This window comes from Lasiodiplodia theobromae, assembly GCF_012971845.1.
Source record: "Lasiodiplodia theobromae strain AM2As chromosome Unknown scaffold_62, whole genome shotgun sequence".
Taxonomy (NCBI): Eukaryota; Fungi; Ascomycota; class Dothideomycetes; order Botryosphaeriales; family Botryosphaeriaceae; genus Lasiodiplodia; species Lasiodiplodia theobromae.
Genome location: NW_023336544.1, coordinates 143,462 through 169,061, shown reverse-complemented (window position 1 = coordinate 169,061; position 25,600 = coordinate 143,462). Strand labels below are relative to the sequence as shown.

General features: G+C 55.4%; 7 protein-coding genes across 7 annotated transcripts; 3 read left to right on the top strand and 4 right to left on the bottom strand.

Annotated features, from left to right (window-relative positions):
* Positions 1-647: 647 nt before the first annotated feature.
* Positions 648-3,705, bottom strand: LTHEOB_12414 (3-hydroxyisobutyrate dehydrogenase; the record flags this gene model as incomplete). Its single annotated transcript, XM_035509279.1, has 8 exons — positions 648-964; positions 1,076-1,234; positions 1,280-1,597; positions 1,669-1,971; positions 2,026-2,182; positions 2,236-2,292; positions 2,437-3,318; positions 3,370-3,705. The coding sequence occupies 8 exons, from the start codon at positions 3,703-3,705 to the stop codon at positions 648-650; spliced, it is 2,529 nt and encodes an 842-aa protein (XP_035364683.1).
* Positions 3,706-5,340: 1,635 nt separating this feature from the next.
* On the top strand, positions 5,341-8,273 carry LTHEOB_12413 (Glycoside hydrolase family 43; the record flags this gene model as incomplete). The annotated part of the gene is made up of 3 exons (XM_035509278.1): positions 5,341-7,328; positions 7,381-7,494; positions 7,580-8,273. 3 exons carry the CDS (start codon positions 5,341-5,343, stop codon positions 8,271-8,273), a joined length of 2,796 nt encoding a protein of 931 aa, XP_035364682.1.
* Positions 8,274-8,791: 518 nt separating this feature from the next.
* On the bottom strand, positions 8,792-9,232 carry LTHEOB_12412 (Membrane-associated eicosanoid glutathione metabolism protein; the record flags this gene model as incomplete). Its single annotated transcript, XM_035509277.1, has 1 exon — positions 8,792-9,232. One exon carries the CDS (start codon positions 9,230-9,232, stop codon positions 8,792-8,794), a length of 441 nt encoding a protein of 146 aa, XP_035364681.1.
* A 944-nt stretch (positions 9,233-10,176) lies between these two features.
* LTHEOB_12411 (Fatty acid oxygenase) lies at positions 10,177-14,277 on the top strand (the record flags this gene model as incomplete). Its single annotated transcript, XM_035509276.1, has 12 exons — positions 10,177-10,359; positions 10,413-10,577; positions 10,629-10,737; positions 10,787-11,213; positions 11,264-11,538; positions 11,654-11,998; positions 12,056-12,260; positions 12,317-12,594; positions 12,651-12,867; positions 12,917-13,340; positions 13,400-13,524; positions 13,746-14,277. 12 exons carry the CDS (start codon positions 10,177-10,179, stop codon positions 14,275-14,277), a joined length of 3,285 nt encoding a protein of 1,094 aa, XP_035364680.1.
* A 327-nt stretch (positions 14,278-14,604) lies between these two features.
* On the bottom strand, positions 14,605-16,641 carry LTHEOB_12410 (Cytochrome p450 protein; the record flags this gene model as incomplete). The annotated part of the gene is made up of 5 exons (XM_035509275.1): positions 14,605-15,032; positions 15,106-15,711; positions 15,807-15,875; positions 15,940-16,039; positions 16,369-16,641. 5 exons carry the CDS (start codon positions 16,639-16,641, stop codon positions 14,605-14,607), a joined length of 1,476 nt encoding a protein of 491 aa, XP_035364679.1.
* Positions 16,642-17,903: 1,262 nt separating this feature from the next.
* LTHEOB_12409 (Transcription factor 3) lies at positions 17,904-22,155 on the bottom strand (the record flags this gene model as incomplete). The annotated part of the gene is made up of 2 exons (XM_035509273.1): positions 17,904-22,029; positions 22,088-22,155. 2 exons carry the CDS (start codon positions 22,153-22,155, stop codon positions 17,904-17,906), a joined length of 4,194 nt encoding a protein of 1,397 aa, XP_035364678.1.
* Positions 22,156-22,681: 526 nt separating this feature from the next.
* Positions 22,682-24,672, top strand: LTHEOB_12408 (Ribosome biogenesis protein kri1; the record flags this gene model as incomplete). Its single annotated transcript, XM_035509272.1, has 2 exons — positions 22,682-22,853; positions 22,907-24,672. 2 exons carry the CDS (start codon positions 22,682-22,684, stop codon positions 24,670-24,672), a joined length of 1,938 nt encoding a protein of 645 aa, XP_035364677.1.
* Between the last annotated feature and the right edge of the window lie 928 nt (positions 24,673-25,600).

Sequence of the window (25,600 nt, the reverse complement as noted above, 5' to 3'; positions counted from 1 at the left end):
TCGACATTCGCGTCCGGACAATAGCTTCAACTACCCATAAATGTTCTTTTTAATTAAAAAGAGAGAACTAGCACATATTTGCGCTATGTTCTAGGGTCTTACTATTCTCCGCGCTAGCCTTCGGCTGCATTACCCCTCGATATAAAGAGCCTCAGCTCAAGGCAAGCATTATCTACTGCAATTCACACCAGAGTCTTCTAAGCAGTTTCATCGCAAAAGCGCTGAGAACTTTGTTGTTTTGCGGCGTAAGTTGAACCTCTGACCCGCTTAACCGAGTACTTACACAGATTCTTCTCAAGCGGCATTAAGTGACGATGCTGCTTGTCAACACCAACCGCTTTTGCTGATCTTCAGAATCATCATAGAAGACGCTGCAGAATCACGGCGGCACTGTAGTTGTTTCTTCCACGCAGCCAGCCGCCCCGCCGGCAGTAATGTCGACTAGTTTTCGGATTTTCCGTTGCAAAACCTTGTGCTGGTTATGCTCGCAAATGAAGCTGCACAAACGTCCCTTATAAATTGAAGCAGATCCCACGAACCACTATTGAGTCAGATGCCACAAAGCCGCCCGCTCGCCGCGTGAACTGGCCGGAAGGGTTCATCACAAGACCACAACTCTTGCCTCCCCCACCAATCACGAGGCTCTTTCAGTACGAGTACCGAAACGCTCGTTCCGTACCTTCACCCTCGTCCTCGTCCTCGTCCTCCTCTCCTTCCGCCCGCTGCACGCCCCTCGCTTTCATCCTGTTCTTCCGCACATACCACGCCCCCAACGCCACCCACAGCCCCAGCTCCACCACCGCAACCACCACATACGTCCACGACCCGTCGAACAACCCGATCAGCTGGCCGAGCCCCGCATTTAGCAAGATCAGGCTTAGCGCATATCCGGCGAATGACGCGCACAGAGTTGCCAGTCGGCGGTCCGCGTTGGGCGTGTTGACGCAGATGAGGGTCCAGATGACTGCGTTTCCCAGCAAAGCATTAGTATAGAGGAATGGCAAGTAAGAGAGGGTGTACCGGCTTTGATAAGGGGATGGGGGGGAGAAGGGGGAAAGAGAGGGGTTGCACTTACGGGGTTGAATGAGGGTTCCGAGATTGGAGAGGGCGAAGAGAAGGAATGCTAGAGGGCGGTTGCTGATAAGGTAATAAAAGAACCAGGATGGCGTGTAGTGCCTAAGCGTGACGAATGTACTGGTAGCGAAGAGAATGAGGAAGAGGATGGCGATGGCGACTGCGGATGCTGGGGTCAGTTCTTCTCTCTTTCTCCGGGACAGACTTTTCTCGGTGGGGAAGAGAAAGAGGAGGGAGGAGGTGGAGGTCTTACTAAGTGGGACTCGCAGTCTGGAAAGTATGATGCATGCAAAGGCGACAACGCATATGTTGATCAAGGCAGCTGAGGTAACCGGCATAAGAGAAAAGAGGTTGAGCATCTTGTTCAGCGCTGAGAGCAAGAACATCAGCCATAGCTGAATATCCTTGAAGATTTTGACAGCCTGTAGTGGTAAGTATGTGCCGCTTGGATCGGGGATGTAGGGGTACTCTGTACATTCTTGATTTTCCATCTCATTACTGGCGCTCGGAGGGAGGAATGCACCTGCGCAACAGAGGACGCAGCAAATCCAAACCTTTCGTACGCAGGTAGCCAACGAACTTGATTTGGCGTACCGACATAGTGGAAGGCATATGTAGCAAGGAGAACACAGACAACGGGAAGCGGGCTCGAAATCGGTGCCATGTCGGGATCGACGTCACGATACAGCAACCTGTGCACAGGGATCATATACAACAGGTGCCGGCCTGACGTCCAGACGAGGATCCTGATGAGCAATTCACGCGGTGTGTACCACGAGCACGTAATGACGACGAAGGCCAGGAATATGACGCCGTCAACAGCACCTTCGACAGCGAACAACGCTAAGGCGTAGCCTAGATGGTGTGGCGGGATAATGATGAACAAATTCGCCGCGCCTGCACATTACAGCTTAGAGGAGATTTAATGAAGAGTAGGGTAACCGAACAAACCTTTCAGCCAGATTGGAACAGAAATTGCTTGGCCGATATGCGCACGACGCAAAAGGAAGTATGCGGGAACTTGCGCCAAGATAAACGAAGCGTTGTAAAGGATATTCATTGGGCGCTGGAAATTCAAATATGCAAGAGAGGGCATGCCATACACAAACTATCAAGCCATCAGTATTTGGTGCAGACACAATTGCTTCTCCTTCTACTTACCCACATAAAGGGTAGAAGAATAAAGTCGACTTTTCTGATACGACTGCGCTCCGAAGTCTGATCTCTCGTTGTGGAATTGGGACCATGAGAAGACCTCCGCTCTGTCTCTATCTGATTTGGCCTTCCGGTATTGTTTTGCATATTAGAAAGCCTCAGAAATGATAAACGGACACTTGAGACGCGCTCCATCCGATCAAGTACCATGCTGTCGACTTTAATAGCCGCTTCACGACAGAACGTGTTGGTATGCCAGTCGTAGGAGCACAGCACCGCCGTCTTTAGGTTGTCGTCATTCCCGCATATGAACGCTGCTACAGGTGGTCTCTCGGCGCCGAACCTGTACACGGTCATGGTATATGTATCAACCAATGTGAATACCAGGCCACTTTCAGTCTGCCCAGAGGCACTTTCCTGAGCCGAGGGTGATTGTGCAACGTCGTCGCTGTATTGCTCCCTGGAAGAAGAAGCCACCTCGGCCAGGCGTCCATGATTAAAGCCGAAGAGGTGGCTTTCGATCGTCCTAATATCGACGTGGCCTTCAACTCCCACAAGCCGCGGACGCAGATCCTGAGCATCCCCATCAGGTGGAGCGACGGCTAGCCATGTTGCACCAAGACCAACAAATGCTGTAAGGCACATCAAGAGTCCTCCAACACCGCAAAGGATGTAAAAGCGTATCTCGAAATGTTCTCGCGGGATCCACCCAGCAATGAAGAGGATGTAGAGAGCGCAGATAACCACAACTGGGATGATGCTGAGCAAGACTGCCAGAATCCGGCCCCTTTTTCCGGCCACTGCCTGAGAGGCAGCCGGATCAAGACATGTCCAGTCTATCGTGGCGCCAGGTATTCCCGAGAGGTGCAAGACGCGTTCATCGGCACCTTGAGCATTCTGCAAAGTATCCAAGAGGTACTGGAGATCCGTTGATGAAGAATGGTCTCTGGTGCGCTCGGTGCCCACACCATCTCCTCCTTGGCCGGCTCGCTGGTCAGGGTCTTCCTCGGACTTCGTGGCCACCGGATCATAGTTGGCATTGCGTTTATGAGGCTTGAGTGCACGCGTGGATATTTGGAAAATACCCAGCTATTGACATCAGTCGAACGATTCATCAATAACTCAGAGTCGATTGCTTACCAATGGGAGCAACAACGGCAGCGATATCAACCATCTCGCGAGAACCAGACCGATGGTATTAGCACTGTATTTGCATTCCGAACCACCATCCTTCAAGGCTGGAGACCAGATCCAATAGCTCAGTCTCACGAAAAGAGGGGTCTGGTTTTGAGGCTTGCCGATACGTGTCCATGATCTCTGCTCGGATGGAGGCTGGCCGTTTTCGAAGCTCTGCACAAGCAAGGGAACGAGCTTCCCGTCGCTGGGTCTTAGAAAGCGGTCGTACTTTGTAGGTACATCGACTGCCTGCAAGAGTGCCTCGGAGGCGTCGGGTATTGGAACGTTGTCGTCAGCCATAACGGAGGTTGAGGCGGCAGACAACCTTGAAAACTCGCAGAACTGTCGCTTTGGAAAACGCGGGGATGGGTGATGTTTGTATGATCGTGGAGGATGAAAGGTCACGCGGGTGAGATGGGGCTTAGGCTGAAGGAATGGTTGCCTAATCCAATCAGCAGAATCCCGGTTCCACAGAACCCCAGTCCATCATCGTCACTGCATCCTTTGTATACGAGCTAAGCCTCGTAACTTCATCCATCGTACGGTGGCAACGAAGTGATCCTCCGAAGCCAGTGATTGAAATCGTGCTTGTGTAGACGCCAAGCTGCACGACTCCGATCGGCTTCTCGAATGTGGAATCTCGACAAAGCACCCCACATTCACTCGGGTGCGTGTTTCCAGTGGATCAACAATGCCAAATGTGGAGCCTCTCTTCCGCTTTCTCAGCATGCCATTTTTCAAGCTGATATTTAGCAACAATGCAGCAATGCTACTGAGTTTCATCACTTTAGATTAATGGTGATAGTCTTGTGTGAGTTCATGTATCAATGCTTTTCCGCATTGTCAGAAAATGGTGACTTGCTGCCAGCGCCTTCTCCGGATCAAGGCCGGGAGTCGGGAAGCGGAAGCGCGGTGGTATTCCAAAGCACGAAGAAACACAAGAGTGCCACACCCTATAGGGCATTCTTTACAGTGTGTCATCAGGCACTACTGGAAGATCTGCCAGAGTGTTTGTGGGAGAGGCTATTCTTATATATCGGTGTCTCGCTGTTCTGGACACGCGCGAGGTACGTGGCACATGGGAGGACGGGACCTGGTGATCAAGTACCCAGTGATTTTCTTGTGACGCCATCTGTGAAGAAAATGTAATAGGGATTGAAACCAGAAGCGGCCATGGTGGTGATGCTAATTAAATTGGGAACCTTCACCTAAGAAAAGAATAAGCCTTGGATAAGACGTCCAATAGCGATGCTTAGGCCGGCAATGGTACAAATGTTGTGCAATGTATCTGTAAGAATGTGCTCACTTACTGCATATATCGGTTGTTTTTGCTCAAAGGGAGCAGCACACATCCCAAAGTGATTGAGGCACTATGTCTCTTTGATGGTGAAAAGAATCAATAGATGGTAAGAGGCCCGTGCTGTGTAGACATAAAGAGAAAGTCTAGGCGAAGCTCTCTTTTGTTTTCAATTTGATTGAAACACGCGGGTCAAAAGTTGAGTCCAAATAGGAATGAGCAAGCTGGGCATCGCGTGAGGGAGTTCGTGTTCAAAGCGGCGAAATACGGGGTCGGTTGTAGTTGTAGTCGAGAGATTAAATTGGCCGGGACACCGTCTTCAGAATAGCATGCTATCAGGGATGCAGGCCATTGGTGGGAGAACTCCCGGTGGGTTCGGGTGCCGGTGGGAGCATGGGCTTTGTGGGGAAATAGTGGCGATGATCTCCAAACAGGCGGGAGAGATGGCGGCTGCAGGCCCGATCAGGCAGGCCAACGGCAAACACCACCGGTGATCCGCAACCCACCTCACGCTTCAATTTCAGGTCCCTTATCCATGACGCAGGAGAGCGGAACTAGACCTTCCGAGCAGAGGTATTTAATATGAGCGTCAGTCCGCGGTCGATTCAAGGAGCTAGCGGACTTCATCGTTGCCCACCATGGCGTTACGTGATGGCCTGGTCGCCTTAACCTCCCTGCTTTCCATTGTCGCCGCGCAGACGACCATCTCCACCGACAACTTCCAGGCCGTTCTCGCAGCCGACTCCCAGGTCCTGAGTTCCCTCAAGCCGACTTCACAGGACTCGTTCGACTTTTCTCCCGCCGACGTCTTCTCATCCAGGAATGGAGATGGGAATTACCACACCGGCGACATCACCTTCCGGTACCGCAGTGGGACTTCTGGCAGCTGGCAGACGGGCAACAGCGCCGCCCAACGCGCCCCCGTCACTGAAACCCCCAGCAATGGAGCACTCGCATCAGCAAACCTGGGTCCGTCCTTGGCCGACTCAGGCGCCAGCCTGAACGTGACGCGGAGATGGATCGACGTGGACGGCGACCTCGGCCTCGAATTCACCCTCACCAACGTCGCGACCGACAGCGTAGAGATCGGAAGCCTCGGCATGCCCGTCGAGTTCAACAACATCTTCACCGGCCGCACCGAGACGGATACGCGTGACAAGTGCGTCCTGCTCGACCCGTACATCGGCCTCCACGCCGGCTACGTCCAGGCAACCCGCCTCACCGGCACCGGCCCGAACCTCGTCGTCACGCCCCTGACCGCTGACACCAAGTTCGAAGCGTGGCGATTCCTCCCGGAGACCAGCACGGAGCCGCTCTACTACCAGTCGCAGACGTACGAAGGCAACTACGAATGGCAAGTGCTGACCAAGGCCTGGGCCGAGAACGAATGGAGCGGCGTCGACCCCTGGAACGAGCCGACGTCGGCCACGCTGGAGCCAGGCACCAACATCACCGTCGGCCTGCGCTTCTCGCTGGCCGCCTCGGCCCCGGAGATCGAAGAGACGGTGAAGTCGTCGGGCACGCCGCTCGCCGTCGGCATCCCGGGCTACATTCTGCCCACCGACGTCGTGGGCCGGCTCTTCCTGCACACCAGCGACAGCGTCGAGTCCATCACGAGCACCCCCTCCGGCGCCTTCACCTTCAGCTCACCCCGCGCCCTCGACGGCGGCGTCGTCGAGTACCAGCTCACGCCGGCGTCCAGCGCCTGGGGCCGCGTGCGCGTCAACATCCGCTACACGAGCGGTAAGACGCAGGCGGTGCACTACCGCATCACCAAGCCCGCGCCGCAAGCCGTCGCCGACCTGGGCAGCTTCCTGACCACCGAGCAGTGGTTCGCCGACCAGTCCGACCCCTTCGGCCGCGCCAACTCCATCATCACCTACGACCGCGAGGCCAACGCGCCCGTCCTCCAGGACAACCGCGCCTGGATCGCCGGCCTCAGCGACGAGGGCGGCGCCGGCGCCTGGCTCGCCGCCGCCCTGAAGCAGGCCGTCCAGCCCGCAGCCGCCGAGGTCGCCAAGCTCGAGACCTTCGTCGCCGACGTCGTCTGGGGCACGCTGCAAGTCTCAACTCCCGGGGATACCCAATACGCCGTCCGCAAGAGCGTCTTCTACTACGACCCGGCGGCGCTGCCCGACTACGAGTACAGCACCGACATCGGCTGGAACACGTGGTCGGCCTGGAACAAGGAGGCGGCGTACGCGACTGACCGCGCTTACGACTACGTGCACGTCGCGGGGCTGTACTGGGGCCTGTACCGCGCCGGCAGGGCGGCGCCCGACGCGCTGACGCGCAACTTGACCGCCCAGGACTACCTCCTGCGCGCGCAGGAGACGGTCGCGTCGATGATGCGGACGGGGGCTGGGGGCGGCCACAGCGTGAGTTACTGGGACGTCGGCCTGATGGGCGAGACGGTGTTCGGACACATCCTGGAGGACCTCAAGGCCGAGGGGCTGGCGGAGCAGGCGGGTGCGCTGGAGGCCGACATGAAGACGCGGGCGGAGCTGTGGGCGACGCAGGAGGATCCGTTCGGGTCCGAGATGGCCTGGGATAGCACCGGCCAGGAGGGCGTGTACTACTGGACGAAGTGGGTGTTCCCTCCTCTTTTTTCTTTCTTGACCTTGGCGTATGCGTGGGAGCCGTTTGTGAGCCAAAAAGACTGACTGAGATGCCTGCAGGTACTTTGGCGACACCGCCTCCGCCGACAAGACCATCAACTCCATCGTCGGCTACATGCCCACCGTCGCCCACTGGGGCTGGAACGGCAACGCCCGTCGGTACTGGGACTTCATGTAAGCCTCTTCCTCCTCCTACCACACCCCCTTCTCCCCTCAATCACCCAAACCCCCCAGCTAACCCGCCGCCTCTCCTCAACAGCTACGGCGGCAAACTCCAACGCCTAGAACGCCAAATCCACCACTACGGCTCAGGCCTCAACTCCCTCCCTCTCCTCTCCCACTACCGCTCCTCCCCGGCAGCCAGCGACTCCTCATCCTTCTACCTCCTCCGCGTCGGCCATGCCGGCAACCAAGCCGCCCTCTCCAACATCGACGCCGACGGCTTCGCCGCCGCGGCTTTCCACTCGTGGCCCGACACGCTGCGCTGGGACGCGTACAGCGGCGACTACGGGCCCAACTTCCTCGGCCACGCCCTCGGCGGCGCGACGTTCCTGGCGCAGCGCCACGCCGTCTACGGCTGGACGGCGTTTGGTGGGAATCTCGTCGCTGAGGGCGAGGGAGACGCCGAGACGGTGACGGTGACGCCGAAGGATTCGGGGCGGAGGAGGGTGTACGTCGCGCCGTTGGGCGTGTACGTGCAGGTGGATGCGGGTGTGGTGGAGGAGTTTAGGTATAGTCCTGCGGCGAAGAAGCTGGTGGTGGGTGTCAAGGGGGATGGTGGATATGGTGAGGTGGCGAGTAAGGCGATTTTGACGTTGGAGCAGAATGCGGAAGTGGAGGGGGTGGGCGCGGTGAATGTCACGACTGAGGGGTTGGAGAGAGCGAAGGGTGGGTGGGTGCTGGATCTGAGCGATGGGGAGGTGCATGAGGTGGAGTTTGGGGTTGCGGGTTGAAAGGCACGTGTCGGAATGTTGACGTGAGATGAAATTGAGATGTTAACCTTGTATTCGTTAAAGGTGCCCACAAATTTGACCCCCTGGTGATAAATACGTTGGTAGTGACAAATACGTTGTTGGCGGCGGTAAATCTATTGGGTGGTGGTGGTAGTGGTGGTGGTGGTAAATTCGTTAGTAGTAAATTCGTTAGTAGTAAATTCGTTAGTGGTGGTAAATGTGTTTTTAGTTGGTGATTGGTCTTAGTAATTTTGTTAGTAGTGCTCTTAGACAGGGCTTAAGACCTCTAAAATTCAGGCGTGAAAAAGGCAGGTAAGTGAATTTCGAGGGGGGAATCAAAATCTGGATTTAGGGGAGTCAAATTCTCAAAATGAAGGAATCAAATTTGTGGAAGCCTTCGTTAAACTTGGTCGTTACGCTCAATGCTGAGCTATGTGCCGTGCTGACAGGAAAGAAAAGAGCCTCCGACTGGAAGAACCCTCAAACCGGACCAAATAAAGGAAAGAGAACCTTTTCGCTCACTGCAGCGCGGCCTGCACAAACAGGCTCAAGCAGATCAAGGTGCCCACACCCCACACGCCCGACCTCGCAAAGCTCTTCTTCCGGTCCGTCGTGTTGAGATACAGGGCGTTGTAGACGAGGCGCAAGGCAACGAAGGACCACGCACTCACGCCCACGGTGGTTTCGGGCACGCCCGCCCACTCAGCGCAGAGCACGGCCAGGCCGAAGAAGGTCAGGTTCTCGAGACCATTGCGGTGCGCGGCCTCGGCACGCTCGTAGCGCGCGAGCACGTCGGCCGGTATCGATTTCTGCAGCGTTGCGGACCATGCGGAACCTTTGGAGTTGGCATTGTCCCACTTGTTGTTGTTGGCGCTCTTGATGAGGCCGACCGCATGGCCGTGCGGGTACAGCGCGGTGAGCCACATGGCGGGAATCGAGAGGAGGGCGTAGTGAGGCATGGTGGTGTTGAGTTTTTTCTTTTCTTTTCTTTTTTTGGCTGGATGTTGCGGGCGCGAGGAATGCAGGATTTAGGGCTCAATTGCGCGTGTTAATGAGCTGCCTGAGGTTTTGTTGAGATGGGGCTGAGTTGGGTCAGGTGGCTGGAGGGCCGTGGCGGAAAATTGGATTGTCTCTGTTGTCGAGGCGGAGCGCGTGAGACGGAGGGAAATGGAAGTTGCGGACGACGGTGGGAGCCTGGAGGAGGTTACAGAGTGGGGCTGGCTTGTGCACGGACTAGTCAGCAGCGCTAATCCCTGTAAGGCAAGCGAGGTTGCGGTGGATGCAGGAAGGGTCTGAGCCTGTCGGCGGCGGGCAACACCCGCGTGGCTTGATGGCCGCTGACCAATCTGCGCCCGCTCATTCCATCCTCTCGCCTGTCAATGGCTTTGTGGCCCCGCATCCCTTGATCGCATGCGTATGAGGTAAGTAAGCAATATATTCAGCTGAAAGCCAGCACCACCAGCGAATCCTGACCGCCTCAGACAGTCAAACAGCCCAACGGCCCTATGCAGCGCGCGTGGCTAATCATGTGTCTGCCTTACACATCATGCATCCCTACAGCCTGCCTATCCAAGAACATCAGGGCTGCAAAACATGGGTGCCGCCTTCCAGACGCAAACAGCTGTCGTGATTCGGATCCGGCACCCAATCCTAGCCCCCAGTAAGGGTTTTGTACTACATCAACGTGCAATAATATTCAACTTCCGCGCAGCCTGTCAGCACCAGTGCCAGATCGCCTCAAATCCCCGTATCCTTCCAGGTCAGCCGCGCCGGGAGCTCCAGCTCTTGCGTCAGTTCCAAGAGGCGGTGCATATTGCTTCTTCCAAGAGCATGTGAAAACCCCTCTGTTTCTGCGTATAAAGGCTGACATGCATGCTCCAATGTTGCTCTCCAGTTGCTCAAGATGGCTTCCAGCGACGTGAAAAAGAGCCGCGCCGAGGGAGTCTCGAGCCTGCTGAATATCGCAGGCAAAGCTGCCGATGATCTGCACAGCCAGACCGGCCGTGTCATCCCCAACCTTAACCTTGTCCGCAATTTTGGTCAGACCCTGCTGGCAAATGGCATTGTTGACGACCGCAAGTACCTCGTAAGTTCGGTTGCAAAGAGCCATTTGTATTTTTTCTCACTGTAATCGTACAGTACGAAGGCATCATCCAGTTGGCGGCATCACTTCCCAATGACTCCGGCCTTCGAGATGATCTGAGTGGTCAATTCATCAAAACGCTCTGGAACGGGCTCGAACATCCACCCATTTCGTATCTCGGAGAGCAATTCAAATACAGGGCTGCAGATGGGAGCTATAACGTGAGTCACCACAACTACACCACACGTACCTGCAGACTAACCACAATCCAGAACATCATGTACCCGCAGCTGGGTGCTGCTGGCAGCCATTATGCTCGCAGCGTAGTTGGACAGGAGCTGCGCTCCGCGATTCTGCCTGAACCGGGTGTGATCTTCGACAGTCTGGCCCCCACCCCCTTCTTGCCTAACCGATGCTGACACCTTCACAGCTCTCCTAAGCCGAGATGGACTTGCGCGGGAACATCCCACAAAGATTTCCTCTCATTTGTTCTACTTTGCCACCATCATCATCCATGACATCTTTCGCACCAATGACAGAGATGACACGAAGCTTGTCAGCTCGTCGTACCTCGATCTTGGTCCGCTTTACGGTCACGATCAGGAGATGCAAAACACTGTGCGATCTTTCCAAGATGGCTTGCTGAAGAAGGATGCATTCGCCGAGCGCCGCCTCCTTGGTCAGCCTCCCGGCGTTTGCGCTCTCATGATCGCCTTCAACCGGTTTCACAACTATGTCGTCAAGGAACTTGCGACCATCAATGAGAACGGACGCTTCACGATGCCGACTGCCGATAGTTCCGGGTACGAGGATGCGTTACGCAAGCGTGACAATGACTTGTTCCAAACGGGACGACTGTAAGATAGCCTCGTCATATGCTCCATAAAGTATGCTGACAATGTCTCAGTATCACTTGCGGCCTATACGTCAACATCATCCTCAACGACTATCTGCGCACCATCCTCAACCTCAATGACAATGACATTGAGTCCAATTGGAGGCTGGATCCCCGCGAGGCATTCAAAAATGTCTTCGACTCCGAGGGTACGCCCAAGGGTATCGGCAACCAGGTCAGCGCCGAGTTCAACTTCATCTACCGATGGCATTGCGCCACCAGTAACGAGGATGAAGCTTGGCTCAACGACTTCATGATAAAGATTTTCGGAAAGGACGTTGACCCCAGTAAGTTGCTCATCTCCGCAATGCAATGTGTCAGTGTTGCAGTGCTCCGATTCTCCAGGACTTGGCGAGAAACATCACACAAAAATTTCAAGAGCTTCTACTGATCACCTGTCAGGTACACTCGACACTGCTGACTTCCGGGCTGGTTTGTATAAATGGTTCCAGCAAACGGTCCCCAAGGATCCAGGCCAATGGACCTTTGGCGATTTGACCAGGGGCGAGGATGGAAGCTTCCAGGATGTCGACCTGGTTCAACTGCTCAAGGCCGGAACGGACAATGTCGCCGGTGCCTATGGTGCTCGAAACATTCCGCCCGCGCTTAAGGCGATTGAGATTCTCGGAATCGAACAAGGCCGCAGATGGGGTCTTGCATCTCTGAATGAGTTCCGTGAATTCTTCAACCTGAAGCCTTTCTCCACATTCAAGGAGATCAACAGTCAACCTGGCATTGCTGAGGCTCGTAAGTGTCTTCCAATTCTAGCAGCACAGATAGAATGACAGCTGACACAAAACACAGTCGAAGCATTGTACGGCGAGCCGAAGAACGTAGAACTCTATCCAGGACTCATGGCGGAAGAGGCCAAGAAACCGTTCTCTCCAGGGTCTGGCTTGTGTCCAGGTTTCACAATCTCTGAGGCTATCCTCTCAGATGCGGTGGCGCTCGTGCGTGGAGACAGATTCTATTCTGTCGAGTACGGACCACAGAGTCTGACCAGCTTCGGGTAAGTTCATACTGAATTACGCGCTTTGAACAAGACTGACAAAACACTCAATCAAGCTTCAAGGAGGCTGCCTCGGATTTCGATGTTGCAGGCGGCGGTGTGATGTACAAGCTGCTCATGAGAGCTTTCCCTGGCTGGTATCGCGCTAATAGCGCATATGCTCTCTACCCATTCAACACTCCCGAAAGGACGAGGGCAGTCTTCGCTAAAAAGCCGCCTCACAACATCGAGCTGAACTACGATCCGCCCATGTTTGTCGGGCCTCCGGTTCCAGTCATCACGTGGAAGGGCGTCGTCGATGTTCTTCACGATCAACAGCGCTTCAAAGTCCCATGTAAGAGCGCTTTTCAATTGGACACGCGTTCTCACTAAGCTGACATATATCACCAGGGGGCGAGCACACTTACCAGCTCACCGGGCATGATTACATGCTTTCTGGTGACAAGCCTTCCAACACTGAGCAGCGGAAGGAGGTCCAAGAAGCTATGTACAGGCCTGCTGATACTCTCGTAGAAGTGCGAAAGTTCTACGAAACCGTCACTCAGGACTTGATCCGCAAGAACAAGCGCAAGATGGGTAATGTCTACCAAATCGACATCGTCAAGGAGTGAGTTCTTTCCGATAATGCTCATTCCCCATTACTAACGCCTTTGAAGCATTGGAAACCTTGCGCATGCCATCTTCACTGCCAAATACTTCGACATCCCTCTCCGCGACGACAAATCCACCAACACCAAGAGCGGTTACACGGCCAAGGAAATGTACGATGTGCTCGCCCACCTGTTTGAGTACGTCTTCCTGGATCTGGACACTGCCAAGTCGTACAAGCACCGGGTCGTCGCCACACGCGATACGGCGCAGCTGGCCGAGGTGATGCGCAAGGCTGTAGAGAGCGCGAACAGGTCGCCTGGCTTGTTCCAGATGATTATGGACTTCCTCACGCCGACGAGCGGACCACCACTGCCTGGTTTCGGTAAAGAGCTTGTGTCCCGACTCCTCGAGCGTGGCAAGTCGGTCGAAGAGATTGTCTGGGAGCTTATCCCTACGCAGGCAGCAGCAGCAGCGACGCAAGGCCAAGCGGTAAAGACTCTTCCCCGCTGCATGAAGGAATACAGTTCACTGACCACTTTGTCTCGCAGTGGGCCCAACTGATCGACGTCTACATGTCAGACGAGTACAAGCACCACTGGCCCGCAATCGTTGAGCTCGCCAAGTCCGACTCGCCCGACGCCTTCGAGAAGCTCAAGAAATACGCCTTGGAAGGGTGAGTCTCCCGGCCTTTCCTCATACTTTGTCTCACCCTAAACTCCCCCCAACCCAACCACACTCGACAGACGGGTTCGAACTTACACACTGTACACGTTACGGTTACCACCCGACCTCAACTACCACCCTACCCTAACTTACCCTAACCAACCACCCCGACCGGCTCGCACTTACACATATTACACTTATCGATACTAACCACCCCCTTTCCACCCGCAGTTTCCGCCTCTTCCCCGCGGCCTCAGGCGTCCTCCGCGTCAACCCCAGCGCCACCACCATCCCCTCACCCGACCCTTCCTCCTCCCCCAACTCGTCGACCATCCCTCTCCCCGCCAACTCCCAAATCTTCCTCGACTTCATCACCGCCTCCCTCGACCTGGCCAAGTTCCCTGACCCGACGTCCATCCGACTCGACCGCCCCGAAGAGTCCTACATCCACCACGGGTGGGGCCCGCACGCGTGCCTGGGCCGCCCCATCGTCACGACGGCCGGCGCCGCCATGCTGCGCGTCTTCGCGCGCGAGTGTCCCAACGTGCGTCGTGCTCCCGGCGCGCAGGGGCAGATGCAGCGGAAGTTGTTTAACGGCGCGTTTCCGGTGTTCTTGGCCGAGGATGGCGGTAGTTGGGAGAGTTTCCCCGTGCAGAAGAAGGTCGTGTTTGATGTGGAGGTGCCGAATGTTGCGAATGGGCATGTGGGGAGGAGGAATGGGGCGCCGGTTGGTAATGGACAGGTTGATGGGGTGAGGGGTTGAGAGAGGGAGAGAGAGAGAGAGAGAGAGGTAATGGGCTGCTAGGGCTTTTTTCGGGTTTGGTTTGGTTTGGTGTCTTCATCCCTACGTATTATCACTTCATTGCTCCCCTCTTGTTTCTCTTTGGATAACATTGTATTGCAAATTGTATACGCTCATTCTTCGGTCGTGGCCTCATGAATAGTCGTACAGATCTGTGAGTACCTAAGTGTCTGTCTGCCCTCGCCCATCTTCCGGCGGCGCCCTCTTGATCAAGAGTACCCGCGAACACTTCCACAGTCCTGCCACTCCTCAAACCCGTCTCTCAATCGTGCTACTCAATCCACCTTTTCAAATCTCAATCTCCTCCTCCCGCCTCCTCACCATCAACTTCGCCTCCGGGTTCACAAACTTCTCGTGAGCGAAGCGCCTGATGTCGGGCACGGGCGACTGGCCCTCGGGCAGGCGCCAGTCGTACTTCATGAGCATGAAGATGAGCAGCACCTTGATCTCGTTTGCGGCGAAGAAGCGGCCCGGGCAGGCGTGCTGGCCATGGCCGAAGCCGAGGTGCTCGGCGCTCGTCGTCGCCAGCTGCCACCGGTTCTCCTGCCCGGGCCGCGCGCGCATCTCCATGAAGCGGCGGCCGTTGAAGACGTGCGGGTCGGGGAACACGGACGGGTCCATGGCCGTGTCGGTGCTGACGAAGAGCATGGCGTCTTTGGGGATGACGGTGCCGTCGGAGAGGGTGATGGTTTGTTTGGCGCGGCGGGTTATGGTTGCTTTGATTGAAGTCAGTTCTTCCGTACTCGGGCCAATGACGATACCAACGCATGGTTCTTCGAAAAGACGTACCTCTGACCTCGTGCTGCAGCCGCTGCGACTCCTTGACAAAGCTATCCATCAACCTCAACTTCTGCAACGCCGCCTTCTTCCACCCCGTCTCGCCCAACACCTCCACAATCTCCTCCCGCAACGGCTGCACGTACTCCGGATACGCGCACAAATTCAACATACAAATCGTCGTCAATTCCGTCGTCGTAAACGTCGCCGCCACCGCAAACGCCAGCTGGCCATACGCGATATCGAACGGCCTACCCCTCGCACTCTCATCCAACCACCCCACCGCATCCGCCACCTTAGCGACGCCCTTCTCGCCGCGTTCGCGAGCGAGGCGGTTCCGCTCGCGGCGCGCGGCGACGATGGGGTGCACGATGCGGCGCGCAGCGGCCGACTCCGCGCGAACGCGCCGGCACGACGGCAGGAACCAGTGCACCCAGGGACGGAGGAGGGGCGACCACTTGCGCAGCTCGCGCGCCGCGTTGAGCGAGTCGACCGTGTAGCGCTTGGTGATGGTCAGCCACTCGTCGTTGCGGCACGCGTCGGGCCCGATGAAGACGCGCTGCGAGACGCGTGCGACTAGGTCCATGACGGTTTGCTTGATGCGGACTTCTTTCCATTCTGGTGGAGTGGGTGGGGTCAGCTCTCATCTGTTGAAAGGGGTGGTGGGAAAGGGAAGGAGGATGAGAAGAGGAGGGAGTACGAGTAAAGCATACCTTCGCTTTCCCCTAGAGCCTCGCTGCAGACTTCATGAGCTTCCGAGGCAAGTTCTTCGGTGACGAAATCTAAAAAGGCCCAGTAAGTCGGGATATAAAGAACATTTCAGGATCAAAGACTGTATTTACTCACTCAATGACTGCGTGAGCCTGATCCGGATGGCCTCCTGAAAGATATCTCTCTCCTTCAGGATTCTAAACGCTTCGAAGCCCGGATAGTCCCCAAAGAACTCCTGCAATGAAGAAACGAAGATCCTGGTAAGTCACGTTGCGCCATTAAGTTCCTCTCGAGGAGTCTTGCCTCACCCTGTTGACTGCATCTGTAAAGCTCAGATGCGGATCATTCCTTATCTCATCCACGTATTTGTTCGGTACGATAATCCTAGGCCCGATGGCTGTAACGACCTGGAAGAAACCTTTGAACTGAGGGACTCGTCACATGGCAGGTGCCATTTTAGTGTTAGCTGTTTTTTTTTTTTCCCCTCAAGTGTTCCCAAGCAAGATACCTCGCCATTGATTCATAGAGAAAATGGATGGGTGGCGCATAGTGATGATGACGTACCTGTTTGAGTCCCTTTTCGATGAGCCTGTGCCCGTCTACGTTCCACTCCGCCTGCGCCTCCGCGTAGGTGTACTTTGAGTCCTCGTTTGCCCTCACGAGCGGGAAGCCAGAGTACAGGGCATTTCGTCCAACCAGCGCGTAAACCAGACCGAAGGCGAAGACGGCGACCGCGATGATCAAGCTCTGGACTACGGTAGTCGAGGTATAAAACTCGCTCCGTCCGTTGCTAGTGAAAGTATAAGTGAAGGTTGAGAAGGCTTCCTTCAGCGCCATTTTTCTGCCTGGGTAGTGAGAAGGAAGATAAATGCGAAGTGACTAATGGCAAAGAAGCCGTATGTCCTTATCATATATGCGTCCGCTCTTGTTTCTCACCTCATGTCATAGGCTAAACACGGGAACCTTGGAAAAGACCGATCCTCCAGGATGATCGATGCGCTCTTCCCCCTCCAACGTCAGAAGCGTCAGCAAACCCCGCCTGCACATCACCAGCACCATGTGCCATCCGTTTCACCGGTATGCTGGCGCCGCTCCCAGGTAAGCCCGACAATATAGAAGTAGAAGGTGGCGGTCAGTCAAAATAGCCTAGTGTTAATATCCCTCTGTCCCACACGCACCTCGTCCGCAGTACATCGACGCACACAGTGTCGATCTCGGAAACGCTTCAGCCCTTTCCTACCTAGCTACCGTGCTCCTATTGGTTCTGGCCGGGCCTTTTTCATTAAAGTGCTCCTGTACAGTGTCGGCTTCGTACGAAGTAGTCGGTGGCCGAAATCACCGTTCTCCGATCAAAAACAAAAAAAAAAAAAACAATGCGCGGGGAAGGTCCCAGCTGGGAGCTGTGGAGATAATCAAAATAAGATAACCGCGGTTAAACGGAAGTGTTTGTCAGAGCGGCCCGATTTAGCGTACGCTTGGAAAGGGAACCGGGAACGGCCACTGGAGCGGGAGGGCGTAGGGTTACTTTTTTGCCCTGAGGGGGCTTATGCGTTAGATCCTTTTAGTGTGGAGGGGAGTCAAACTGCCGCTATTGGATCTCCCCTACCCCACGTTGTGCCGCACCGTTCATCCAACTATGATGGTAGTCAACCACATTGATGCTTTTATCATGACCACGTATCAACAACTCTGCTTGAACCCCAGTGCTTCCGATTTGATCCAGCTCTCTGAGATCGACGTGCGTGATAAACGGATTGCGGAGTAGCTCCTACTACTGTAAGCTTAACCAAAGGTCCCTGTACTTGCCAAGAGCTTTAAGCCTTTGGTTGCTCGCGCCGAACCCTGTCTTGCCACCAATGACCTTCGCTTCCGGTGGGGCCGAAAGCTTCAAACTCCTGTTTCTGTGGAAACAATAGGCGAAATACCCTTATATGGATATGATTATACGTACTTTAAACGATACCTGCTCCGACACCGACCCCAAAAAGCAATCCCATGCGACCCATGCAACCTACGATTTCCCTCAGCGTGCAATGCATATCTTGTCCCAATCCACTTCCCGTATTCTTTATCAACTGCGTCCTTCCATTACCTCGTCATCATCTCAAGCCCACAACGTCCAGTCCCTCCAACGCCTTCCCACAATCCCCACAGTATCCCTCCCACCACTCCATCACCGAATCGATACCTCCCTCAGTCTGATTCCTCTTCTTGATCATCTCGCCCACACGCTTACACCTAACATTCTCATCCAACACCCAATTCTCCCACTCCGCCTGCAACACCTCCCGCTCTACCCTATTCACCAACCTCATCGCAACCAGCAAGTCATGCCTGTACGCCGCGAGGTTCTGCCTGGTGCGGTGCAGGCGCGTGCCCGTCGCTCTAGTCGACGGCGTGATGTGAGGCGCGAACGTGCTCACGTAGGGCTGGAAGTCTGACGAGTCCGGATTGTTCAGCAAGCTGAAGAAGGTGTGCTGGCAGCTATTCTGAAGGGCCTCGCTGCTGCTGCCGCCATCCATCTCGTGACCGCTGTTGTGGGCGAGGCCGATGCCAAAATCGGCGGCGATGGTGTCGTTGACGAAGATCTCGTCGATGTCGCGGAGGTAGACGGCCTTGCTCATGACGACGTCCGGGTGCACGCCCATGCGCGCCATGAACTTGCCCGCGTTGCGCTCCTGCCACCACGTCCACGTGTCGCGGTAGCTCCACAGGAGGTTCATGCCGCCGCTGAAGGCGAGGAGCCCCAGGAGCATCGTGTGCGCCGTGAAGATCTTGCCCATGGCCGCAATGACGCCCGTGAGGACCGTGATAGCCGTCGAGATCCAGTTGGCCGCCATGGCGCGGCCGAGGTCGAAGAACATGCTGCCGAGTGTCCTCCTCTGCAATCTGAACCGGCGCTCTTTGACCGGCGTGAGCATCTCTGCGATCTGTACCGTCTGGTTTTGCTGGCCGATGTAGCCGAAAATTTGAACGGCCTTGCGGGTGCGACTTGCTCTGCCGAGTCGGTTGACTTGTTCGGCAATGATATCCATAAGGTCTTGCGCTTCGAGATCCAAGTCCTCAAGCGCCTGGCGTTCAAGCAGGCTCCTGATGAGTTTTGGCTCATTTGTCCACTCCAGCTTGGTGTATACTGCGAGCCTGCAACGTGACTTTGCAACATGGGTGACGACAAACTTGCTAATGAGGACGAAGTCTTTGGAGTTGGGAAGATACCAAGGTGTCTTCTTATCCGCGACGACGTAGCAGAGGTGGTCATTCAACACCTCAATGACCTGGTAGTCGCGAATGACTACTGGAGAATCGGGCGTCTGGCGGTACTCAAATTCGCGTCGTTGGAGACCACCCTCCTGCTGCGTCCATGGACCTTGAGCAATGGTTTGAGGCCAACGCTCACGGAAGAGCATTTGGAATACTGCACTCTTGTCGCCAAACATCACATGGAAAAGCGCCTTGGCGCTGATGTCGAAGTCACGCTCGGTGGCGACTTGCACCATGCCCTGCGGTCTGTATACTACAGGTTGCAATGGCAATTTGAATCTTGTGGGCTTCCGAGTAAGTGAGCTTGTGTTGGCGAAGAGATCCCCGTCAATCCGTAAACCTGATTTGGACAGGGTATCACGGCGCATAGGGCCCTCGATGGGTGTGTCGATGTTAGAGACGTTGTCCCAGCTCTCCATACTAGGACTCTCGCCGCCATTGCCTTCCATCCTCAGAAGAGTCTTGATGATGCCTTCCAAGTTCTCCGGATCATCCGAGTTGCAGTTACGCACGAGGAAGTTCAGACGTCGCTGAAGGAGCTTCAAGGGCTCAAGGAAGACCTTGACCGTCACACGGCTGTAGTCGTCTGCGCGAACTCCTTCCTTCATGTGAATGAACAAGAAGTCACAATCGCGCCCTGGAGCGCCAGTAATTTCATCAACCACGTTGAGGCCGATGCCCGTAACGAGGACGAGACCGAGATGGTTGCTGTAAAAGTAAACACTTGACGATGTGACGTAAACGCGACCAGGGAACTCCTGCTGTTCGTTCGGGTTCCAAGTAGCCCTGAAGACCAGAACAACCTTTTCATCGAGAGGTACGTTGGGGAAAAGCAGGCGGAATTGAGCATCTTGGGGTCTCAGCGCCAGAGGGTACCAGCTTGGGTATTCATCGACAGCGGCAGAGGAAGACGGGCGCGAAGGAAGTTCGAGTTTGGTCAGAGATGCTTCCGGGGTCATGCTAGCGCTGAGGGTCTTTCGGTGCGTCGAAGCTGGCAGCGGCGAAGTTCCGGGAGTGGCAACGTCCTTGGCGATATCAGAGACAGAATCACTAATGTCAGCAGTGGTCACGGAATGCGTAATGGGGCTTGAGGACTGAGAGGCTGAGATTGCCTTGGTGGCTTTGATCTCTCCTCTTTCGAAGCGATTGACATAACCCCAGTTGGTGGATCCCCAGAGATTGGCCAGGAGTCCGGAAGGCATGACACCGTCTTGGCGGCCGACACCGATTCCTCGTTCGCCGCTGATGATCACGGCCGTCTTGCTTAGGTTCGTGGGAGCGGGTGGGTTAGCGAGCGTCGGCGGCGCGAGGGAACTGATGGGCATGGTGGCAGCGCGGGCGTCGGCTGAGAGCATAGGCGAACTAGACGGAGGCGCTACTGGGAGTAAGTTGTGAATATTGTGGCTGACTGAAATAAGACCGGCGATGCCTGTCGAGGGATTTGGCGATGAAGGCATACTACTGAGCTGGGGATTCGCTGTCGTTCTCCTGTGGAGGTCGAGCTTCTGGATAATCCTGGCGGCGTGGTCACGGCTGCTGCTTTCTCCGTCCTTTTCACCCGAGAAATTCCGTTTATTGGTGACGTCGAAGCTGCTACGCGTTGCAAGGTTCCCTATTTCGGGGCTGGAGATCGGGAGGGTGTCTGCGTGCTTGAGTTGGGAAAGTTCGTCACTTCCATGAGGGTTGTGGTCTCCGGTGCGGGCGGCGAATTCGGGGGCTACAGGCGGACTAATGGCAAACGCAGCATCGGCGGACGGGGTGACGCTGGATCCTGTGCTGGCGGGGTCTTCCAAAGCTTTGCGTTTCGCGACTTCGAAGGTAGCAATCCAATCCATCAGTTCGGCCTGGCTTTCAGCTTGCAACATATTCGTCTTGTCTTTCGTCTTCACCTCAAACGCGAACCTGCGTTCCTCCTGGAATGCAGGACGCACGCCACAGAGCAGCACTCCAACCTTCTCCGACTCCTCCACTGCACCTGAACGTGCGCCGTGAACCAACCAACCAAAAATTCCGTTTCTCAGGAAGAACCATCTCCGCACCCAAACCGTCCTCGCAGGCTTGCCCGTAATGGTTCGCTCGAACAGCCAACCTTGCTTCTCCGACCTCTCCGGGCCGGGCTTCGCGGGCGATTGCATGGCGCCGTGCGATCCAATGTACGGTACGGTCGAAATCGTGTAATCGTCCAACTCTCGCGAAGGCCGGACGCCAACCTCGGCGCTGTCCTCAAGCTGCTTCCTGGCAAGGTGGAGCTCTCGCTTGAATACTCTCTCGCTGTTTTCCATTTCCCTGGACCAGCCTCTGACGCGCTCCATCTCAGTGGTGTATTGAGTGTAGACCTTATCCGTCGACTCCCTCAACGTCTTCATCTCCTTCCATCTCTCCGAGAAGACTCTGACCAATAGCTTGTCGAGCGCGGTCCTGATCTGCGGCGCCATGATGCAGAAATCCATGGCGGCCTTGATGTATGCCTTCCTGGCCTCGTGCAGCTGGAAGGCTTCCTCTCGCAGCGACGAGGCCTCCTCCGACTTCTTGCGCCCAGCATAGCGCGCAATCAGGCCGTCGAATTGCTTCTGGGTGGTGTCGAGGGTCCGGCGCAAGTCCTTCAGGGCGCGGAGATCGGTCTGGAGGAATGATCTCAGGGGTTCAAGGATGGTAAAGTCGGTCCTCTTCATGCCCTTGATCGTTGCCTGCCAAAACTCCCTAGACCCCTCACTGTAGCGCTTGACGGCGAGCATGGTGTAGTCGTGGTCCATGACGGCCTCGGAGATGTACGACGGCGGTTCGGAATGCGCGATGAAGGCGTTGACAGTGTTCTCGAGGTTCGAGACCTCCTGGACGAGCTTTCCAGTCGTCTTCACGTAGTTCTCCAGCCATTTCTCGATGATGTCGATCTGTTCGCCAAAGTGGACGGCGGTTGCGCGAAAGGTCGGGCTGTCGAGCGCGGCTTCTTTCAGGATGACGGGACTACGACGCGCGACATTAGCAGTGGTGGGTGGGGGAGGCGTGCGGGAGATAGGTGTACATCAGGCTGAGCGGCTTCCCTATGGGCATCAGCGCCGCTGGGACGGAAGTTTGCTGCTCCTCAGCCATGGCAGCGCATGCAAAATGAATGAATGGAAGGGTTTAGGCGATTGCAAAGAGCTTATCAGAAGAGCATGGCGACGGGTGCGCCTCAATGTTGAGTGGGTGATGGACCACGGGGAGGGGTCCCTGAGGCGGGAGGAGTATTGTGCAGCTCGCGGTGCACGTCACAGGCCCCGAGCGCAGCGACAGATCATTTAGGCCAAGCCAGACCCGAGAACGGAAAGAAATCACACGTCGCGCGCACGCGCTTCAAAATAATCACGCTTTAGACAGTTCCAGAGCGCCTCCTTTCCCGGCGCAATGAAGGGCATCAGCCAACAAAAATAATTCTCCATGTGAGTGCGCTGGGCATAGTGTGCATAGCTCTTGGGCAGTAGCGGCCGGCGCGAAATGCCAGGCGAACCTCCACAGCGGCAACTAGCGCCCAATCAGGCATGGTCCCGACCTGTTGGCCCGAGTGCGCGGGTTGTCTCGAACTTTTTTTGAGCCATCGTCCGAAAGCTGCTGCGAACCCAGACAACTCACGTTCAAAATGGCCAAAGACAAGACCCTGGCCGAAGCCGGCCGCCCGGCCAAGCGTGCGAAGCTGCTCGACGACGACGACGCCTCCTCCGTCTCCGGCGGCGAAGAGGTCAGCTTCAAGATCAACGAGGAATTCGCACGCCGCTTCGAGTATAATAAGAAGCGTGAGGAAAAGCAACGCCGTATGTCCCGCTGCGCATTGAATTCGTCATTTACCGCATACTGACGACCGCAGTCGAGGAGAAGTATGGCAAGAACTCCAAGGAAGCCGACGACGACGAAGACTCCTCATCCTCCGAAGACGAAGATGACGACGCCATGCTGGCTACCGAGGCTCTCGATGCCGAAATCTCCGCCACTCTCAATGCCATCCGCAACAAAGACCCGCGAGTCTACGACGCCAACGCCAAATTCTACTCCGACTGGACCCCCGAGAACCTGCCCACGAACGAGAAGAAGGAGAAGCCTATCACTATCCGCGACTACCACCGCCAGAACCTGATGGAGGGCAAGATAACCGGTGATGAGGACGAAGACACGCCCGCAGTCCCGTATGCGCAGGAGCAGGCGGCCTTGAAGAAGGAGCTCGCCAGCGTCGCCAAAGCCGACGAAAGCGATGACGAAGACGAGGACGATTTCCTCGTCGCCAAGGACAAGCCGAAGAAGGATAAGGCCGCCGCCCCTGCTGCTGCCGCAGCTACTTCCACCAAGCCAAAGAAGATCGAGCTTGATGTCGAGAATGCCGATAAGGACCCCGAAAACTTCCTCTCGAACTTCTTGTCCTCCCGTGCTTGGACGCTCGACACCGACAAATTCGCGCCTCTTGAGTCAGAAGATGAGGATGACGACCGTCGCGCTGATGAATTCGAATTCGCGTACAACATGCGCTTCGAAGACCCTGCTACCGCCAACGAGAAGCTACAAACCTTTGCTCGTGACGCCGTGGCTAAGACTTCGGTCCGCAGGGAGGAGAAGAGCGCAAGACAGAAGCAGAGAGATAAGGAGCGGGAGAGGAAGGAGGCACTCAAGCGTGAGAAGGAGGAGGACAAGGCACGTTTGCGGAAGCTTAAGATCGAGGAGATGGAGGAGAAGCTCAATATGATCAAGGAGGCAGCAGGCCTGAGCGGCAAGGAATTCAACCTGGATGACTGGAGGGACGTCCTGGATGCTGATTGGGACGACGACCGATGGGACCAGGAAATGCAGAAGCGCTTCGGCGACGGCTACTACGCTGAGAAAGAAGGGGCTGCTTCCGACTCTGACGATGACGGAGAAGGAAAGAAGAAGAAGAAGAACAAGAAGCCGAAGAAGCCTACCTGGGATGACGACATCGATATCAAGGATATCATTCCCGACTTCGAGGATGACGAGGAAGCGCCCGCTTTCACTCTATCCGGCGACGAAGATGAGGAGGATGGCGGTGTCCAGCTCCCCAACGACAACGCGGAGGGATCGGACGAAGAGACTGTCTCGAAGAAAAAGAAGAAGTCGAAGAAGGATGAGATCGATGCCAAGCGCGCTGCGCGCCGAGAACGCCGCATCATCGAGAGCCTCGTCGACCAGAACATCGACGTAGAGCTCGCGGCTAAGCAGACCGAGAACGCTCCTGCCAGGTTCCGCTACCGTGAGACTTCTCCTACCACCTTCGGTCTCACTGCCCGTGATATCTTGCTCGCGGACGACGCACAACTCAACCAGTTCGCCGGTCTCAAGAAGATGGCTTCTTGGCGTGACCCCGAGAAGAAGAAGAAGGACAAGAAGAAGCTGGGCAAGAAGGCCAGGCTCAGGGAGTGGCGCAAGGAGACGTTCGGTGACGAGGAGGGTCCGAAGTACGGCTTCGGCGACTATGTCAGCAAGAAGTATCGTGATCATGGCCTGCCTATTCAAGCTCCGGCCGATGTGAAGATGAAGGACGCAAGAGATGATGGTGTGGATATCAGAGAAGGAAGCAAAAAGAAGAAGAGAGGAAAGAAGAGGAAGGTCGGCATTGTGGAGGAATAGATTGCAGATACCATTTTTGTTTACAGAAAATTCCTATGGTGGTTTCAGGCTCACGGCCTTGCTTCTTCTACCTGGTATTATGTGACGGCTTTCGGAAGCGGACTGTCCTGTTTTAAGACGTACTTTCCTCGCGTATCACTCTCCTGCCAACCTCCCTGAAAAAGGGTTCTTTTTCCAGATAAATACAACCATGCCACCTGTTGGGTGACATTATTCATTGCACTTCCTTCTGATTGAATGCGCATGATGGAATTCTGGAGACTCAGCTGCCTTTTGCCGGACAGATACAACACTCACTTCCCTCCATACCTAGGTTACCGACTATTTAGTAGATGTGCTAGGATGTGTCACCAACATCTAGATTCAATATTGATCTTCAGCATCAACTTCAGTCGATGCTCATCAATATCACGCAACAACTATCGTATGTCTCTAGCGTAGGGAATCACTGATATGAGTGCACATATGAAAATAAATACCGAGCGCAGTTGAGTAAGGCTCCCAAGCAAGCACAGCGCAGTGTTTCGGGGATATCCAGTAGTCAAGATCTGCGGACACTGTTGTAGCATCGAACTCTGAGAGCGGCCTCTGACAAGCTTTATATATCTATGGCCAAAGAGACGCAAGTATGCAGAGCACGCGCCTCTTGTATATACCCGAGCTAAGTGGCGCGTGGTCCATGCCACGCTTTCTACAGAAGGGATTACATCCGAAGGCTAGCGTTAGTTGATTTTCCGCTCATATCATGGACAGTTGAATCTATCATCCTCAAGAGAGTCTCGATCTAAAAATACTACATACAGTCCCCTCTCGCAGCTGGTGGCTAGCGTGGGTTTGTTTTTCGCTCATGCCATGGGTAGTTAAAGCTCTCGTCCGGACGGAAATGTAGAATTAAAAATTCTACATACACATCCGGACGATAGCTCCA